Source organism: Siniperca chuatsi, linkage group LG3 (assembly GCF_020085105.1).
Source record: "Siniperca chuatsi isolate FFG_IHB_CAS linkage group LG3, ASM2008510v1, whole genome shotgun sequence".
NCBI lineage: Eukaryota > Metazoa > Chordata > Actinopteri > Centrarchiformes > Sinipercidae > Siniperca > Siniperca chuatsi.
The window spans coordinates 5,445,747-5,465,979 of record NC_058044.1 but is presented as its reverse complement, the minus strand read 5'-3'; the positions used below and the strand labels follow the sequence as shown (position 1 = coordinate 5,465,979).

The following is a 20,233-nucleotide window of genomic DNA, read 5'->3' as shown; positions in this document are numbered from 1 at the left end:
TGACACGACTAGTTAACTCATTGAGAAAACCGAGATCTTAAAATGCATTTGACTCTGTAGTTATTTTTTTTTTAATGGCTGAAAAATGTGGTTAGGTTTAGATCTAGAGAATTCAGTTCTGGAATTGCTAGAAATCAAACAAAAATGTTCTCTCATGTCTCTCTTCTGAGTATCTACTAAAGCAGAAATGCCTGAAACCTTAACTAAACAAGGAAGCAAATCTCACATGTTCTAATTCATCATGCTTAAGTGTTGTAGACTAAGCATCACATCAGGATTTTTCTCCCTGCAGTTGTTGCAAATATGTCCTTTTATCCCACAGAGACAAGATATGACAGTCGGGTTCTTGTCGGCTTTGTTGCAGCATGTTTCAAGGCTTGTCTCACAAACAGACTTAGTGGAGGAAAGTGATTTAAGCGTTACTATTCACATTTTAAAAGTTCTGTTCATATCCCAGCTTGCCCTCATCTCCCTAGCAGACAAATGAGGATACTTTTAATTTTGTTTCCTTTAATACTGCACGACACTGAGCATGGAGAGATGGAAGAGAGCGTGAGAGCGAGACAGCAACCAAGACAGACAGAAAGAGAGGAATGAGAGAGAGAGGGAAAGAGAGGTTCAGGTTGTATTTAGATGCTTTAACAATTTCACTCACGTAAAATCCATGCAGATTAAGTGTGCTGAATCGAATAGAATTGAGAGAGAGCGGTAGAGTGGGATGAAGAGTGAGTGATGCGAGAGTGTGCAAGAAGGGAGCTAGATGAAAACGGTGAGGAGAGAGAGATGGAGAGAGAGTGTGACAGATGGAGAGACAGATGAAAGAAGTGAGATAAAGATGGAGAGAGTTTGAGAGATGCTGTATACTGATTACCACCGTGTAGAGCAGTTTAGACCAGACAACTCGGTGGAATTAAAGGCTTTCCCACGAAAATAGCTTGGCCCTGTGGAATTAAGGTTTAACATCCAGAAATGCCAGCCTCAACCTGTTTTGTTACAGAGCCATACAGTGTGATAAGCCTTTCCATTTGACACTGTGTAATCCCCCCCACCCCCCATTTGCCCTCACTTAAACTTGGTGTTAACATTGAGCCCATATGTGGAAATGGATACAGACGCCTGATCATTGATGTCATGTAATGCCCCCACCTGTTGCTGTGTTTTTGGTGTATTAGATGGAAGCAAACCAACAAAATGGGTCTACGGTTTAGTTGATTTATAACCTTTAGCACCTTTACTACACAGCTCCACTCAAAAGGTGACTGATTTGTGAGACAATAATACCCAGAGATGCTGTAATGTGACGTACGTACTGTGGTATATGTTTGACGAATTTATAATCCCAGAAATTCGCTTTAGATCAATTTCCCACATTGCAGGAGCTTGCTTTTGTGGTAAATGGTTAAATACGTAAATTTGAAATCAGGCTGAAATGTATGGTTTTAAGGGCTGAAACTAAATATATTACTACATAAATAATCATATAATTAAACGCTTCAATCTAATAAATATATAATTACATAATAAAATGTTTAAACAAATAAATTATTATGTAATTTAATACTTAAAGGTCCAGTATGTAGGATTTAGCGACATCTAGCGGTGAAATTGCAGATTGCAACCATTTGAATACCGCTCACATCACCAGGACATCAGGAGAAACTACGGTGGCCGCGAAACTCGCGAAAAATGCGAAAGGCCCTATCTAGAGCCAGTGTTTGGTTTGTCTGTTCTGGGCTACTGTAGAAACATGGTGGTTCAACGTGGTGACCTCCATGGAAGGGGACCCGCTCCATCTGTACATACAAAGGGCTTATTCTAAGGTAATGACAACACGATTCTTATTTTCAGGTGATTATACACTAATGAAAACATACTTGTAAATATTATATTCCACTTCTGCCAATAGCTCCTCCTAAATGTTACACACTGGACCTTTAACTGTCACCGTAAATAAAAGCATTAAATTACATATTTATTTATTTAAGCATTTTATTATATATTTATTAATTTATTTAAGCATTTTATTATATAATTATGTATTTATTCATTTCTTTAAGCATTTAATTATATAATTATTTATGAATTAATATATTTAGTTTCGGCACTTAAAACCCTCCATAGTATTACATTTGCTACATTTGTAAGCCATAAACAGTACTTCACTGGAGCTTAACTACATTGTTAAATAATCTATCATTGATGCATAGTTGTATATGAACATAACATTGAGCTTAAAGGTCTTACCTAAAACTAGTGTGTTTCCATGTTCTGTGTTTGATTGGATTGCAGTGTTTGTGTCTGGTCAGGGTGCAGCTGGTGCACAGATTCAGCTAATGTTGGAGCGCTCTCTTAGTCACTGCGGTAGGAACAGGTTGTGTTTTTTTATTTCTTGTGCACTGTCAGTGTCCATGTCTCCGACCTGAGTAATAAACTACTGTACTCTGCTGTAACCAGGCTTTGTGCTGGGCGTACTGTGGGTGTAGCTGTTACAATCGCAAATGTTTTACTCAAACTAATTTGACAGCAAAAACACAATTTTGTTTGTTTCCCAGTCTCTAAAGTATTCTCACTCTTGTTGCCCCTTAGGAGCACAACACTGCCAAAAGAAGGTACAGACACACTGACCTGAAATGATATCTCCTAATAAAGATGGTTAATGTGTTAGCAAACCACACGTTGTGTGTTTACAAAACCAGCAGACACGGTGCAACATTAGCAATCGTTTGGAGTTGTGTTTCTGTCCATCTAATTATTGGAAGTCCAACACTGACTCTTCTTTTAGCATTGGTTTGATCTCTATTATCTCTCTCTTTAGCTGCTAAATGTTCGAATTTTTTCAACAACTAGTCATTAGATTTGTCTGTCTGCAGGTTGGTGCTGGGTAGACAGTGTCCTGTAGGGTTATCAGAGTGTGTTTGCCGAAAATAGCTGCCTGCATGTTGCTGGAAACAGGGTTGATGAGAGCGCCTAACCAAAACAATGAGCTAAAAGAGGCTTAAAAGCTCTGTAGAGCTGGTGCAACTCCCTCTGGGTTTCTCACTGTATGCAACACCTTTCACATTACTTGATTCCTTGTTAAAAAATATTGATTAATGGGAGTCACGGTAATTCTTAGTAAAACTTGGGAGCTGGTCTCACTTTCTCTTGCTCATCCTCAGCCTCTCTCTCACACACACACACACACATGCACACACATAGAGCATCCATTCACTGTCATCCATACATACTCATTGCCTCTCACACATTCTGTCACTCTGCTGCAAACACTAAAACTGCACACACACACATACATACATACCCACACACTAATCTAATTGTATTTCAGCAGCTCCAGCAGAGTGTGAGTATAAATATTTGATGGGATCAGCGAGGGTGCTGAACGGGTGCTGGGACCCACTGCCTCCCTTTCAGTCCACAGAGTACAGAGAGCTGGATTGAAAACCAGCCAGTCTGACCGCAAATCTTTGCTTTGGATCAATGAAGAGCAGCTTTACACACAAAACACACACACATACAACGGCACACACACACACAAGTCTGCTTACACACACTTTTTAAGTCTTTGTCACAGTGGTTCAGATGAAGAGCAGATGGGGGTTATCAGGCTTCACAATCACTATTGATCACAGCCTAGAGAGCGTTAGACTTCTCGCTTTCTCTCTCCTCCTCTTTTTCCACATCAGCTCTGCTTCTCTGGGTGACCTTGCACTTTTTCTTCTCTCTTTTTCTCTCTCCTTCTATATCTGTTTCACCTGCTGTCTCTGTCTCTGAAAGTGAGCCTAAAACATCAAACATGCAACACAGCACACCTCACAGCTTTCTGCCACACATAATGCACTAATTAGATTTTATATTTATATTACTAATAGAATACTAAGCAATGGCTGCAATATAAATTCTTCAACTTAAATTCTCTCAAACTTAAACCTGGTTATTTTCTTTATCAACAATGGAGCATAGAATCAGGTTTTAATTAAAGAACTCCTAGTGTGAGTGAATGAGAGAGTGGGGTGAAAATAATGGATTCTTTTTTCCTCTTGACTTTCATAGTGTTTGAATATTGCTCTCATATACCCAATTCTCACTAGGCTTTCTTTTGCCAACAACCATTTTATTATAAATCAAGGACTACCAGTCTCAAGGCCAGGTTTCAGTTGCAAATGCAGTCATCTCAGTCTTTTCTGAACACAAGTCCTTTCCACAAGTTTAGATAACATGGAGTTGGCCTCAGTTGGTGGTAAGTTTGGACTCTTGCATAGAATGTTAGATATTCTTGCTCCCTTAAAAATTGATGTTTCAGGTTCTGCAAAGGAACTGCAAAACAAAAGTTTTGAAAGTGAAGTGTAAATTTCTTAAACTTTTTGGGAAGGATTAAGTAAAAAAAGAACTGGGCAGATAGCATGACCAGAAAAAGAGAAAGATTACTCAGTACTGTCACACTAGCCACAAATAAATAAAATTACATTCAGGTCTGCCTGGGCCTAAATACACTCTAAATTGCATAGATCTCATCATGCTGCACAAAGGCTCCTTACCTTCCCTTATGCCCATGTGATGGCATTAAAAGCCCTATTCCTCATGTGATTAGTTATAAGGTTGTCTCTGTTGCTAGTTCTGTGCAGATCTTCCAGTGGCTAGCAATGATTTACAGGCCCTACTCACGTAATGACACACACAACAACATAAACACACAGATGCTGTGCACATGCACGCAATTGTGACAGACAACATGAATTTTATAGATCAAGCTGTCACAATACAAACTCTTATGTGCAAGGGTGTAAACTTAATTACTTATTACTGCACAAACAGTATTTCTATATTGTAAATTTAGGACTATAGCTGGGAACAAGGTACAATCCAGGCTATCAAAGGGTTTTAATGTAGTTAACTATAAATATGATTATTAACAAAATTACATTGAGTCCTAATTGCTCCCGAAAGATTATAAGGCTGTGTAGCAGGTACAGATAACAAACTAGTTTAAAAACTATTTAAATTTTATAAGAATATTATAGACTGTACCGATTTCCCAAGCTGGACAACCAAATAGATTGCTGACATAATACAAACAGTGCTATGAATACACTATAATATTATTTCTTCTTTCTTTTGGTACGTGACTATCAAAGGTTGCACTGCTTATATTTCTGCCACAGGAATACACAATGTGTATAATTTGTAAATTCCAGCGCAAATCCCCTACCATATTGCTCCAAACACCAAGGTCATCTGATAACATTACCCCTGTGTAAATCAGCATTCATTAAAATCTTTGAAAGGATTGCTCTGTGTTTCTGTGTTTTTTTTTCCCTCAGAGTGGGAGTATTTTTCCTGAATGTAAATTCCTTTTTCATTTTTTTTCCCTCATAGTTGACTTATAACCTTATGCTTTTATGTACATCATTGTACTGTTTTTTTTTTTTAAATCAAAGACCCAGGTCCAGACTTTTTAACACAGTGCATCTTTTGTTCTGATGATTCAACCAGGAGAGTTTCATGTCCATCCAATCTGTGGAAGTACTCCAACTGTGAGTCATCTAACATCCACACTGTGGAGAAACTGAATGGGTCTTTTAACTGTGAACCAGAGCTTCTCCTATTTTGCAAGTCTAAAGTACAGGTGATAGCCTAGGTTACAGTATGTTAAGTTTCAATGATACTGTAAAAGAGAAAAGTCCTTGGGTCCTGTGGGGTGTATCCCTAAATCACATGACCTTTCAGGGTAATACCCGTTTGAATGGGATTAAATCTAAGCTTTACCTTTCATGATCAAAAAATAGAAATACAGAAAATGTTAGCAGACTGAATTACAACAGCATCGAGGAGGTAAATAAGGTTTCTGGTTGTGGTAGTAAAATGCTATCGCACTCTCAAGAGAAAAGATGGGAGTTACAGCTCAGTATCTTCAGTGTTTTTACTGAAAACACAGCAGCTTTGTTTGCAACCATATTGTATAATGTGTTATGTTTGGACTTGTCCAGCCATATGGGCTATCAGGCTAGAGGTAGCAACAGCTAAACTCTGCTGGCCTCAAACCATCTTGCTGAGAGTTCTTTATTCAGTGTGATTATCTGGCAGAAACTGACCGCTAATAGCTGAGATTATGTGTCTAGGACAATTTCCTGCCAGTGTTTACAAATGTAGCACATACAAATATTTTACAGTTTGGAATAAATGATCATCTTTTTTCTATGGTGAGATCACAAAAAAAAAACCTATATATCCATGCATGGCTCTCATCCTCCCAGATTGGGTCCTTCTTCATGATCAACCTGTGCCTCGTGGTCATTGCCACCCAGTTCTCAGAGACCAAGCAGAGGGAGCACCAGCTGATGCAGGAGCAGCGAGCACTGTGTTCGTCCTCCTCCACCCTGGCCAGTCAACCCGGGGACTGCTACGAGGCACTCTTCCAGCTGGTTTGCCACGTCCTCCGCAAGGCCAGGAGACAAACTGTCGCCCTTTACAACACCCTGCGGGGGAAACCTCGCGGCTTCCGGGGCGTCGGAAGAGGTCGAGGAGGAGGAGAAGGGAGGCACAGGAAGGCCAATGGAAGGGAAGGACGTGAGAGGAGAGCAGTGAGGAGGCACGGTATGTAACTGAAAAACCTTCAAAGACAGTAGAATTTAGATGCATGCTTTATACACTGACCCTTTAACACCCTCAATTTGCACCATTTCAGGTGTACCGTGTCCCCACCATAATAAACCCGACCACGCCTCACCCGCTGAACCCATGGCCCTCACTGCCACCTCTGCCACCGACGGCTGCCCTCAGTGTGCCGCAGCCCTGTCGCTCACTGATGGGGTGGGACCAGTTTGCAGTGCAGTAAACGATGAAGCGGAGGAGGGAGCTGTGGAGGAAACGGACAAGGAGGGGGCACATTCGGGTAGTAAGGAGAAGGGCAAGAAAGGCCAGGAGGGTGCAGGGAGCCATGGCAGCTGTAGTCCTAAGAGGGGATGCAAGGAGTTGTGGCGTGAGACGAGGAGGAAGCTGTGGGGAATCGTGGAGAGCAAGTACTTCAACCGAGGCATCATGATTGCTATCTTGATCAACACCATCAGTATGGGCATTGAGCACCACGAGCAGGTACAGACAGCTGCAGCTCTCCTCTGTGTTGCATAACTGTCCTTATGTTTGAAATCCTTTTCTTGGTCTTTATGACACTTGTTTTTCTCCTCTATCATTTATTCTCTTTCATTTCTGCAGTATCTGTGTCATTCTTTCCTTTCTGTCAGTCTTTCTCTTTTACACAGTCTATTCTTCAGTTTAAAATGTGTCCAGCACAGTCTTCCAGAAATGTCCCACCTACTGTCTCTTCTATGCGATTCCCATTGTTCTTGCATGACAATTAATTGCATTGAAACAAGTTTCACAAATTTTTGTAAAGATCAGTGGAAACAGTTGGATAGTGTTTCTCGACGTGGAATTCCTTTTTATTAATCAAAAACATTTTGACTCAGTAAGACCTTTATGATTTTTTAAAAAAACAGCAAAGACATCTACAAGTCTAAAATAAGAATGAGTTTCTCTGTGGTTACATAGTGATCAGCATTGTCAAACTCGGACGTCAGCTGAGATGTGATTGGTTAGTTTATAACCATGAAACATTCAGTTACAACTTTTCATGGTCATCAGTCATGTGATCTTATTCTATCAACAACTCCTCAGGCTGCCTAGTGGAAAAAATAATGAGAACCCAATTAGAAACATTCTTTCCAAGCTTTTGCAACTTTTAGTTGAAAGACAACAGGAACAACAATCTAACATTGCTTGGAGGGAGGTTGCATCCATTAGTGATAATGTTGGAATGAATGTTGTAGTTGTTGTCTTGTTTTTAATTTAACAATGTGTGTGTGTGTGTGTGTGTGTGTGTGTGTGTTTATCTTTAGTTATTGCTACCCAATGAGCATGCACTACTTGTGAGCTAACAATGTAAATTTATGAATGGGGAAATCCAAAATAAAGGATTTGCCTGTTTAGTACTTTGTATAAACTGTAGCCTCTGTCTCTCCCTACTGTTGTTTTAGAGTGAACAGACAACATATTTCTTGCAGTGTGAATGCACAGTCTTTTTTCTCTCCCTGTCACTCAATATCCACACTCCTCCGCAATGTAAACCTCTCTATACTCTTTCTCCCGCACACCGTTCTCTCTTTCTTACCTGTCTTTTCCTCCTTCTGCCTTTTTAATGCCTGTATAATGTGATTCCCCAGCCCAAAGGATAGACATGTCTCCACTCAAATTAGGCAGCAGGATATAGGTAGGGCCACTAGAACATTATCACACCTTCAGTTCAGATCACACTCACCAAGATCTCCAAGCAATAAAAAATGATGCCTCGTGCTTTCTTTTACCTTATGCTTAATTTTTTTCCTGTTTTCCTGTCTCTTTCTGTCGCCTCGCTTTGTACACTCTGTCTTTTCATCAATATTTCTGCACTTGCTATACCATCGCCCACTCACGCCTGCCACCGCCGCAGTGGTGGGTCGTCTCTCATCTCAGAGGCGGCTAAAAATAGAGAGAGACAGAACGAGAGAGGCAGACAGAGAATTTGCTCCTTTAATGGGGAGGAAATAGCAAGCTGGAATGTCTGTGGTTCCACCGCCTGTTTAGCAAACTGAGACATGCCTCCCTCTGTTTGAACAGTGGTATCATAGGCTTAATCTGTCTCATTGCTCTGATCACCATCCTGTAGAGAGGTGCTTACACCTGTCCTACTACACCTGTGGTCTATGGTTCTGTTTGTGTGGGAACAGATAACCAGTGTGGGGAAATGCCAGCCAAATGCTTTTTTTAAATTTCTGGGTTGCAGAAGGTATGATTTAGGCCAGCAGCCACTTTGGTAGGCAAGGTGTATTTTATTCCAAAAACAAACCAGTTTGTTGGTGAAAGAGTGTTAGATGTGTTTTGGGATGTCCCCCACACAAGTGCAAAACACATTTTGTAGTAATTAAACTACATGATGAGACATTTTATCAGAACTATAACAAAGCAGCTCAACAACAAACATTCTCATCATTATGTCTTTACATGTTGAAATATTTGGAATACTCAAAACCTAGGCAATAAATCGGTATTTTAGACCATAAATTGACTGTTTGTGGTTTTTTTCTTCTTTTCTGAGCCTTTTCAAAACCAAAAACACAAGATCAAAAGTGTAAAACCTGTTCTAAGTGCTATGTTTATTTGCTCTAACATAAGCTGGAATTTTTAGCATGCTAACTAGCATGACTAGTAGAACTAGTAATCAAGCACGTCATTAAGTAACTACATTAGTTTGGAGGTACAGGTTAGGCAGAAAGAAAATTCACGACTACCATATACTTCTTCTTTTCCTTTCGGCTGTTCCCTTTCAGGGGTCGCCACAGCGAATCATGTGCCTCCATCTAACCCTGTCCTCTGCATCCTCTTCACTCACACCAATTAACTTCATGTCCTCTCTCACTACATCCATAAATCTCCTCTTTGGTCTTTCTCTAGACCTCCTGCCTGGCAGCTCCAACCTCAGCGTCCTTCTACCAATATATTCACAGTCTCTCCTCTGAACATGTCCAAACCACCTCAATCTGGCCTCTCTGACTTTATCTCCAAAACATCTAACATGAGCTGTCCCTCTGATGTACTCATTCCTGATCCTGTCCGTCCTCGTCACTCCCAAAGAGAACCTCAACATCTTAAGCTCTGCTACCTCCAGCTCTGCCTCTTGTCTTTTCTTCCACTGTCTCTAAGCTGTACAACATTGCTGGTCTCACCGCCGTCTTGAACACCTTTCCTTTCATTCTTGCTGATATTCTTTTATCACACAACACACCTGACACTTTTCTCCACCCGTTCCAACCTGCTTGCACTCGCTTCTTCACCTCTTTTCCACAGTCTCCATTGCTCTGAACCGTTGACCCTAAGTACTAAGTCCTGCACCTTCTTCACCTCTGCTCCCTGTAACCTCACCGTTCCACCTGGGTCCCTCTCATTGACGCACATGTATTGTGTCTTACTGTGGCTAAGCTTCATTCCTCTGTTTTCCAGAGCAAACCTCCATCTCTCTAGATTTTCCTCCACCTGCTCCCTGCTCTCACTACAAATCACAATGTCATCCGCAAACATCATAGTCCATGGAGATTCCTGTCTAACCTCATCTGTCAGCCTGTCCATCACCAGAGCAAACAAGAAGGGGCTCAGAGCCGATCCTTGATGCAGACCCACCTCCACCTTGAACTCCTCTGTCACACCTACAGCACACCTCACCACGGTCTTACAGCTCTCATACGTGTCCTGCACCACTCTAACATACTTCTCTGCCACTCCAGACTTCCTCATACAATACCACAGCTCCTCTCTCGGCACCCTGTCATACGCTTTCTCTAAATCTACGAAGACACAATGCAACTCCCTATGACCTTCTCTGTACTTCTCCATCAGCATCCTCAAAGCAAATACTGCATCTGTTGTACTCTTCCTAGGCATGAAACCATATTGCTGCTCACAAATGCTCACCTCTGCCCTTAGCCTGGCTTCCACTACTCTTTCCCACAACTTCATTGTATGGCTCATCAGCTTTATTCCTCTGTAGTTGCCACAGCTCTGCACATCTCCCTTGTTCTTAAAAATCATGACTACCATATACAATGTATAATATTTCCCCACAGTGGAAGTCAGTCCTGGTTGCTATCAGAATTTAAGGTAATGTTAGCATCTCTGTCCGGCTCTTTATTCTATTTTGTAAAGTTATATTCCAGCAACCCTGGCCAACATTACTGGAGATAGCGTTAGGTTTGCGAAACACAGCGGTTAGTCTTTGTTCTCATCCTAAAAACTCTTGCAACATTTGAATTTAATAACTCTGTAGCTGATCTATAGTGGTAGCCTCAGTCTCTCAGTATCTTAGCACAATAGTACGGATGATTCCGTATTTTACCGGAGAGAGCATTTTCAACCAACTCGTGGGGCTAACGTTAACTTAATTAGCTCGCTAACTACAGCTGATCAAATCTGCCAATGAGTTGTCATTTCAGCTGGCAAAATCAACAATTGCTGGCCAGAAACGAAAAACCTCCTTTTGTCTACTTCTGATATGAAGGATTTGATGATACGTTGTAAATTTGTTAAAAATTCTTTCATAGAATCAAGATAAAGTCTTTGTTTAGATGATTTCCATCTGTGCCAAGTGCACCTGGAATTGCTCTTGACATCACAAATGATCACTATTCTTGGAATGCAATTGTCAGAGCACTCAGTCATTGTCTTACAAGGGACATTAGATGCTACAATGGCATTATGTGCATTACTGAAAATACAAGCCTATACCCCCCATTGAACAGGATGGATTGCTTGAGTGAGAAGACACTTAAGAGAATTTAACAGCTGTTTGGGAATTAGTAATGCAGCATGGGCTCTTTGGAGATTTGACAGGGATAGATAGAGCTCAAACAGCACTGATAAATAATTGTCTTTTTCTGCCAAAATGTGAAGATTAAAACCGAGAGATATTAGAAAATGTAGGTTTGTTATGATTTCCATTATCACATTACTGATGTTTATGCATGATACCACAACAGTGGCTTTGGGTTATTAACTATTACAGGAATGTTACATGAGACAGGTGAAAAGGTCTTGCACTAATAGAGGTCAGACTCATTGTGCATCAGATGCTAAAAGCATTGGAGTAGTGAAAAGGTTAAAATGGGTGAGCTTGTTGCAAGTTATAAAATCGTCCACATATGTTGGTTATTATAGGAATATTCAATAACTAAACAACAAAACAAGTTTGTCATTACCTTCCAAAGTGACCCATATAACCATTCCAAAAATGATTCGTGTGAGGATTTCCTGATCTGCCAACTCTATGGTGAAGTTTAGTTTAGGCAACTAAAACTACTCGGTTATGGTTCAGGAAAGTCATGGTTAAAAGGATCCTACATTAACTGCTGGTAGGACACAGATCCAAATAGTGGGCTCTATTGCCAAAGGCAGACACTCTGTACACCCACTTTACCACCCACCACAACCTCCTGTGTAAGTGTAACACACACAACCGTGTCGCAGGACGTCATCTAATTTGACGAGTGTCAGATAACACCCGTAGCACACAGTGGACTCGTCATACAGACAGAAGAAGTCGAGGTACAATACCCAATCCAGAGTATAAATTTGATAAAAGTGCTTATATTCCGGAGAGTGGCAGGTTTATTGAAAACAATGGGTGCGGATGTTCAGATGTGTGTCATATGCGGCCAGTTTGTGTTGCTCTTAAGACGGTTTGCAGCACTATAGATCCGAAACAATTAGTTGATTGATTGATAAGTCATTCAACAGAAAATTACTGAGAGAGAGAGAGTCATTATGCCCACAACCAGAAATCTCTTGTCATGAAAAAATTAACATACCTTGTTTTAGGTCTTTAAACAAACAACCAATGCTGTTGTTTTTCTGGTGAACTCGACAGTCTAAAGTCAGATGTCGAATTGGTTAATATGGCTGATTTTCACATCACTAATGCTGGCAGAGTAGCAGGATAGGACGAAGTTTGACATTAATTAGATCAGAGCAGCACAAGTGACCCCCGCTTTTGATGATTAAAGCATGTTTTCAAATGTGCTGTTCAGACAGTTCAAGCTACTTGGAAGGCAGAATTACCTTTCTGCATCTGCATGTTAAAAACCATGCCAATGCTAGTGTCAGCCAAATTACTCTTGATCGAAATTTAAGGGTTATCGATGTATGGTAAAGAGTTAGTCACCCGTGTGTATAGAGGCAGGTTTTTGGGGCAACATTGCTTTTCCAGATGCTGTAACCATACACATTGCAATTTTTGTTCACTAATATTACCCTTTTAGAATTTAACATTAACTTTATTTTTAGGTTTTGTTTCATATCAGGCCACTGAGGTTGTTTTTTTAGTTCACTTTACAAGTATGTACTGTTTCACACTTTCCTAAATCAACTTTGAGTCCTTGGTGTGATATCAAAGACCCGCTCTTCTCATTTTATTCCATATATCAGCCGACCGGAAAACAGAAGTCTTTAGATCTGTTCCCAGGTCTGCAGTAATGAGATTGCAGTAATGGCTCTCCAGGGGCTGCCGACTCCATTTGGCTGGTCTGCAAACAGCGGTCAGCCGTCACATCGTTGCAGACACTGGTGGGCATGCATCATTAGCCCGTGTTTTCACACTGCTAAACACTCATTAGTACTGACAAACACACACACACACACACACACAAACACACATAGACATACAGCAGTACAAACAGATGCAGACATGCACACAGACAGACATGTAAATGCAAAATACACAGTGCTCATTGATTGTGGGGTGGTGAAATGTCAGAAGCGTCATTGCTGAAGTTACAGAGGAGCTCTGTGGAATGGTGATGTGCTGGAAATCATGATTGTGCCACTTGTAGCTCTTTGTGTGCATGTGTGTGTGTGTGTTCTTGCTTTTACTGAGCAAAGCCAGACAGAAAGGAACGCAAACAGTGCCAGAGACAGCTGAAAAGACAGACACTGATGCACATTAACAACGTGAGACTGACGGCAAGTAAAAGAAACTGAAATATATTGTAAAGGTATACAATGAAAGGCAAAAAATAAATACATCCAACTCTTACTGCCAATGTTCAATGATAACAAGACTGAGTGGACTTATTTAAATACTGGCAGTGTTTTCAATTGCTAATTTTATCACTCACACAGTAAATGAACAATTGCTTTTCTGGTGTAATTTCCATAACTTAATGAATGCGCAGTATAATACCATAGCTCCCCAGATCATTCTTGGGAAGCAAAAATTGAGTCTTTCAGTTTGTCTCCAAGGTGGAAGGAGTAAAATGTTGGGACCTTTTTAATGGCAGCATGTGCAACATCCATAATTGATGACAAAATGTGTCATGTTTTGTTTACCTGCTACCTGCTGCTGTGTTGGAAAGGAGCGGACAGTAGGGATGAGGACATGCAGAGCAGATGCTATTTGAAAAACTTTTTTCCTCCAAGTAGGCTATTGATTGACTGGGACTGCTTGTTATTTGTGGATGTATGACCAAAGGGACCATGATGTTCCTGCAGATAATGTCCACACTCTATTTTATACACACTTTATTTCCCCTCTGTTTTGTTGTAGCCTACTGCTTCTCATTTCCTCTCCTATTATCCATCACTCCTGACTACCCTTTCTCTCACTTGCTTTCAATTCTGTTTCTTCTGTCAACTTCTGCTCACTTTTGTGTCCCATTTTTATAATCTAACTTAATTCCTAACCTTTAGCTATGATAGTGCTTAAAAGCACAGCTGTACAGCAAACTGATCAACTGGTAACCTACCTACCAGTTGATCAGTTTGCTGGTGTGTGTCTGATGGTCCAACACTTTTAACCTAGCGCCAAACTTTTCAATTGTCCAATGCTTTACTTCATCAAAAACGAATGACCAAATCCCTGTCAGCATGCTAACTGTACAAATGTTAGCCAAATATAACCATGCTAACACACGAAAATGTGATTGTTACAATGCAAAATGTTAGCAAGTTAACATAGGCCTACTAACTCTGTGCATGCAACAACATACTGTACTAATTAGCCTATAGCAAGAATCATTCAACATGTTAGCATGTTGACATAATAACTAGCAAGTTGACATGGCATGCTATAATTCAGCTAAAAGCACAGCTGAGGATTCCTTCCAAAACTTAGACAGATGAAAGCTGAGCCAAGTCTTACAATGTAGAGCTGACCCAGACAAGCTTAATTGAAAATTCCCTTAAATGGCCACTACAAGTGATGATTTTTCATCCATCCAATAATTTTGTTTTTGGTGTGTAACGAGCTTACAGCTACAAGGGGCTGCAATGTGGTAGGCTATACCTCTGGTGCATTTTTGTATTTTACTGCTTTAACTTGCTCTCTCTTCTTTCCCTTCATTTCCTTCTCTTTCATCTCTCCTGTATTGTATTCCTATCGTCTATCTCTTCCTCCTCTTTTTATTTGTCACTATGCTCTGCCAGCCAGAGGAGCTCACTAATGTTCTGGAGATCTGCAACATCGTCTTCACCAGCATGTTTTCCTTGGAGATGATCCTCAAAATCACTGCATTTGGCTCCTTCAGCTACCTGAGAAACCCCTACAATGTCTTTGATGGAGTCATTGTCATCATAAGGTAGTTACACAATATAGATATCCTGAATATGCAGTATTTTGGCAGAAAGAAGCGGCTTTTGGAGGACAAAAATATTATGTTTCTGAAAATATTGACTTATGTAATTCAGGTAGCATGTTTTTTTTTGGTTTGCCAGTCTGTTCTGGAAAGAGATCTTGCAGTTAAAATATTCATGTCATGCTTTGTCAAATTGTCATCTGTGTTCTATGTTGGTTGAAATGTACCACCTGTATGTATTTGGATGCCAAAGCGTCAAACAGCAGAAAACAGGTTTTGTCTTTTGTTTTGTGTTCCTGGAGCTTCAGGTGAGTGACTGTGCCTTTGATCTGCTAGCGTTTTTTCCAATTCATCTGGCTGAGCGCATTTGTCTGTGATCCCCATTATAACCCTGAGATCAAATACACATCAAAGCAGCTAAAACCGAACAAGATCAAATGTATGTACCCATCAAATGGGTAGCCTGTCACAGAAGATACATGTTGATTGAACATATCTACATCTGTCTTCTTATCTCTCGATCCACTACCAATTTCCCTCTCTTCATCTATCTGAATGTCCTCAGTTATTCATACAGAGCTGCACTGTAAAAGTGCTCCTATTCAATCTTTGCCAATGCAGAGCCGATGCTATTTTGATGCTATTTTGATGTGCTGAGTGGAGCCCTTGATAGGCACCTCCATTATCAGACAAATTGCTTTAAAGCCAGATTTTCCACTAGGGAATGGTTCTCTGCTCATGATAAATACCTACCAGAGCTCAGAGGAAGATAAAACGTCTGTGGTTGTTAGGCATCAGCAAAGAGCTATGAAGAAATTCATTAAGTATTTAAGCTAGAGCTTGATTTATAATGTCCAAAACTTAAGTAACCTCTTAAGGGACACATTAATTACTACTAGATAAGATAAACCATTCCTTATGTTGCCCAATAATTTGTGAAGAATTCAGCTCATATCAGTTTGGCAATGTTTTCTTAAGTTGTTGCTAAAAAAAAAAAAAAAAAGTTGTTGCTAAAAAAAAACGTCTTATGAGCTTTAAATATGAATTAAGCAGTGATAATTCCACTTTACACTGAATGCATAAAAGGGCATTAACACCAAAAAAAAAAATCAGCACTTCACATTCAACAGTGAGAGTTTGATGATCGGAGTGATCATCATCTTTATTGTTGGTTACTTAGGCATTAATTGCAGAGGAACCAATAATATGACTTTAATTTCATCAGGCACCATTATTATGTAAGCTACTCTAAAACCACACACTACAAGTTAGTCAACCAGTAGAGCCACTACTGGAATATATATTTTTTTCCTTGGATTGGATCCTGGGACTTTCTTCAAGTTTAATTTGAAGTCAGAGAAGTTTGAAAATGCTCTTTGAGTTGGAGGCACTCTGCTCAGGCTGCCCTCTTCTTTTTCTGTAGTTTGAACATTCATTTCTGTAACTAGCTGCTGTAGAAAAGGTTTCAGTCGTAGTCATCTGGACACTGTTTTCAGAATCAAGACGTTTCGGCTCCCATCCGGAAGTCATTCTCAATTGAGACGTTTCGGCTCCCATCCGGAAGTCATTCTCAATTGAGAATGACTTCTGGATGGGAGCCGAAACGTCTTGATTCTGAAAACAGTGTCCAGATGACTACGACTGAAACCTTTTCTACGATAGAACACTCCTGGACGAATGAGGGACTACACCGTCGTAACTAGCTGCTGTCAACAAAATGTAAAACTCACTTCCTGTGGACAGGAATTACATTACTTTTTGACAAACCTTACAACCTTACATCCAGTGCCAACATTTAGTGCTAATGCATGAAGTAGTGGGTGTGGAGGTCAGGATGGTGGGTGGGTATTTAGCTGATTTTTATGCAGGAGAGTTTGTGTCCCATCACAGACATTGAATTAACGTTCACCATAACCAAAATGTTTCCTAACCATAATCAAGTATTTTAGCTGCCAAACTTTAACCATATTTTATTTATTTAAAAAAAAATGTTGTCTGTATATGTAATCCAGGTTTCTGCAGAATAGATGTTCTTGTCTGGCAGTAGGGTTGGGAATCATGAGACCTGGCATTTAGAAGAAAATTTAAAACCTCTTTCCACACTGGACCTTTGTTGAATCTCTATGGTGTTGTATCACTTGGTGGTGGAGTAAACCAGGCATTTGTACGTATGTATTTTTATGTAAATGTTGCAGATTAATGCTTTAAATTGTCATAATTTTGCATTATTTCTTTTACATTGCTTGGTTGTCTATGTGGTCTGTGTTTCTCTTTTCAGTGTATGTGAGATTGTCGGCCAGTCTGACGGCGGTTTGTCTGTGCTGAGGACCTTCAGACTGCTGAGGGTGCTGAAGCTGGTAAGGTTCATGCCAGCTTTGAGGAGACAGCTGGTGGTCCTCATGAAGACCATGGACAATGTGGCCACCTTCTGCATGCTGCTCATGCTCTTCATCTTCATCTTCAGGTAAGGTTATACATATATGTGCGGTATAGGGATGTCTTTGTCTGTCTGTATCTCGTTCTAATGCAGATCTTAGAAGATAATCTGTCCATGTGTGTCCTGCTGCTCATCACCTGACAACTGTACCAAGGCATGGATGCCCTTTTCGTTTAAACGTGTTTTTTAGTTTTTTTCGGGGAGATGAGATCATCATTTCATCCTCTGCTTTTATGTGTGTCTGTATGTGCCGGCTTCTGTCTTTTTTCAAGTCTTGTGCACCTATGCGCCATTGAAGCGCAGAAGGTCACAGTGTTCCGCAGCAGCTATTAACCCTGGGTGCAAAATAACGAGCAGACACTTGAAGATCTGGTTAGAATTTAACAAGCAGACACTTAAAGAATTGGAGCAACATAACAAGCAGACATTTGTAGATGCTCAAGCACTGACACAACAGCACTCCGAAGGTCTAAAAGGTCTTTCAGTGGACGATCAATGTCCTCACTGTCTTTGTTTCCCTCCCTCTCAGCTTCACTTTCCACTCGAGCCAGTTCTTGTAATTTTGGTGATGTGAGAAGAATGACCCTGAGTTAATCACAATACACTCTCAATAAAACTGTATTTGTGTGTGTTCAGACACATAAATATACATACAGGGTCAAGTTGCATGTAGAAGCATTTATTTTGATATTTTACTTAGCTACTATTATGACAGGGTTGAATTATGTGTTGCTGGTGTCTCTTTTAAGGTGGTGTGTGTAAATGTAAGGTGTGCTCTTAAAATGTCACATCCTAGCTATGTTGCACCATTAACATTTGTTCTTGTCATGTTTGGTTTGTCAATTTAACTCCATGTTAATTGTCAGGTTGATAACACAACTTTTAACATTGTCCATGACAATGCTGTTCTCACGTGCTTACTTTTAAATGCTTAGTGTGGTACTTTACAGTGACAACAAGGGCATTGAAGTAGATGACATCTTATGTAACCAGGCTTTAGGGTTCAGTCACATTGAAACATTTACATTTATCTTCATTATCCCAGCAAGAAAGTGTTTAGTTGTAGCCAGGGTACAAAAACAACTGATAACACACAGAGCTGCATATAAAAGGCATCAGTTTTAAAATCAAAAGCAGTTGAGACAAAAAAAGCCTTGATCATCCAAAGCCTTTCTGTGGATGACACTAAAAAGTAGGCCTCATATTCCTCATGCCTCAAAAAATCTACAAAAATCCACATTTAATTATCAGTCATCAGGTACAGCAGATGATACATTTTCAGTGTGTAAGGTATGTTAACATCATCAGAGGCTCTGCTGTTGTGTTGCAGTATCCTGGGGATGCACATTTTTGGCTGTAAGTTCAGTCTCAAGACTGAGACCGGTGACACAGTACCAGACAGGAAGAACTTTGACTCTCTGCTGTGGGCCATTGTCACTGTTTTCCAGGTAATCAACATATCACTGTTTGGATAAGCATGTACACAAACACAGTAGCACCATCTCTTTATATCTGCTCCACTTTCAACCTACATTTATTTATATATGCAGATGACTTGCACATATTTCTTAAGGTTCAATACATTTCTGCACACATTTTTAAAGACACTTTTACCTGTGAATCACCGAAAACTCTAATGATATAAACTTTAGCATATTGGTTTTAAATCATTTTTTCCACACTGATTCATATTCTCAGACACATATGATGCTAGTACACCAATCAATCTGTAATAAGTTATGTGCAAAAAATTTCTTTGAAGCATACTAGAACTCTGTGTTACACTTGTATCTTGTATGCATGTTGCATTTGTATCAATATTTAATTAATACATTGTTTAAGTGGTTTACTTGTGTACTATTAACACCCTGTATGTGTGTTTATCTATGTAATTCTCTCAGATTCTGACTCAGGAGGACTGGAACGTGGTTTTGTATAACGGTATGGCAGCCACTTCACCACTTGCCGCTCTTTACTTCGTGGCCCTCATGACCTTTGGAAACTACGTCCTCTTCAACCTGCTGGTGGCCATCTTGGTTGAAGGCTTTCAGGCAGAGGTAGGGGAACTCATTGCCACATTGCTTCAAACTGCAGGATGTAAGCTTGTTTCCATAATAAATTGATGTCCGCATTTTAATTTAGTTGTTGATGTTTGAGGTGCCCAGGCCAGGTTTGTTGATGTTATCCATTACTATCCTTTTAAGAATATTAAACACAACAATGGCTGTGTTCAAAATCGCATACTAACTTACTGCCTACTACATCAGTATTACAGTACTACTCAATCAGTATGTATGCATACTGCCTACTAAATGATCGACTAAGTATGCCATCACCAGCAGACTGTTCACACTGAAGTATACTCAAGCAATACATCTTCTCTGCATCACACGACTGTATCGATGACAACATTACTGGTCCGAGCTACCGTTGAATGAAAATTCTTTATCTCAAATGTAAATCAACATTACCTGTTCCACTCAATGTAATATTTTCCAGTATTATCTTAAGGCAAATTAAAGAAAAAAAAGGGGGGTAAAGGCTATTGTTTGTGGTTCTCGTTTAATTTAAAGAAGAATAAAGAATTAAGGTAAAATAACTATTAAGATCAAAGATGGACCGGGCAATGTTAGCAGCTACCATCAGTATA

General features: G+C 40.0%; 1 protein-coding gene across 4 annotated transcripts in view; it reads left to right on the top strand.

Moving 5' to 3' along the window:
- LOC122872873 (voltage-dependent T-type calcium channel subunit alpha-1I-like) overlaps positions 1-20,233 on the top strand; it is a 216,761-nt gene that overhangs the window by 121,604 nt on the left and 74,924 nt on the right. For all 4 annotated transcript variants that reach the window (XM_044188930.1, XM_044188929.1, XM_044188931.1 and 1 more), the window contains exons 9-14: positions 6,252-6,591; positions 6,683-7,089; positions 14,998-15,149; positions 17,425-17,610; positions 18,914-19,031; positions 19,485-19,640. In XM_044188930.1, the coding sequence (XP_044044865.1) occupies positions 6,252-6,591; positions 6,683-7,089; positions 14,998-15,149; positions 17,425-17,610; positions 18,914-19,031; positions 19,485-19,640 (1,359 nt within the window). The remainder of the gene's footprint in view (positions 1-6,251; positions 6,592-6,682; positions 7,090-14,997; positions 15,150-17,424; positions 17,611-18,913; positions 19,032-19,484; positions 19,641-20,233) is intronic.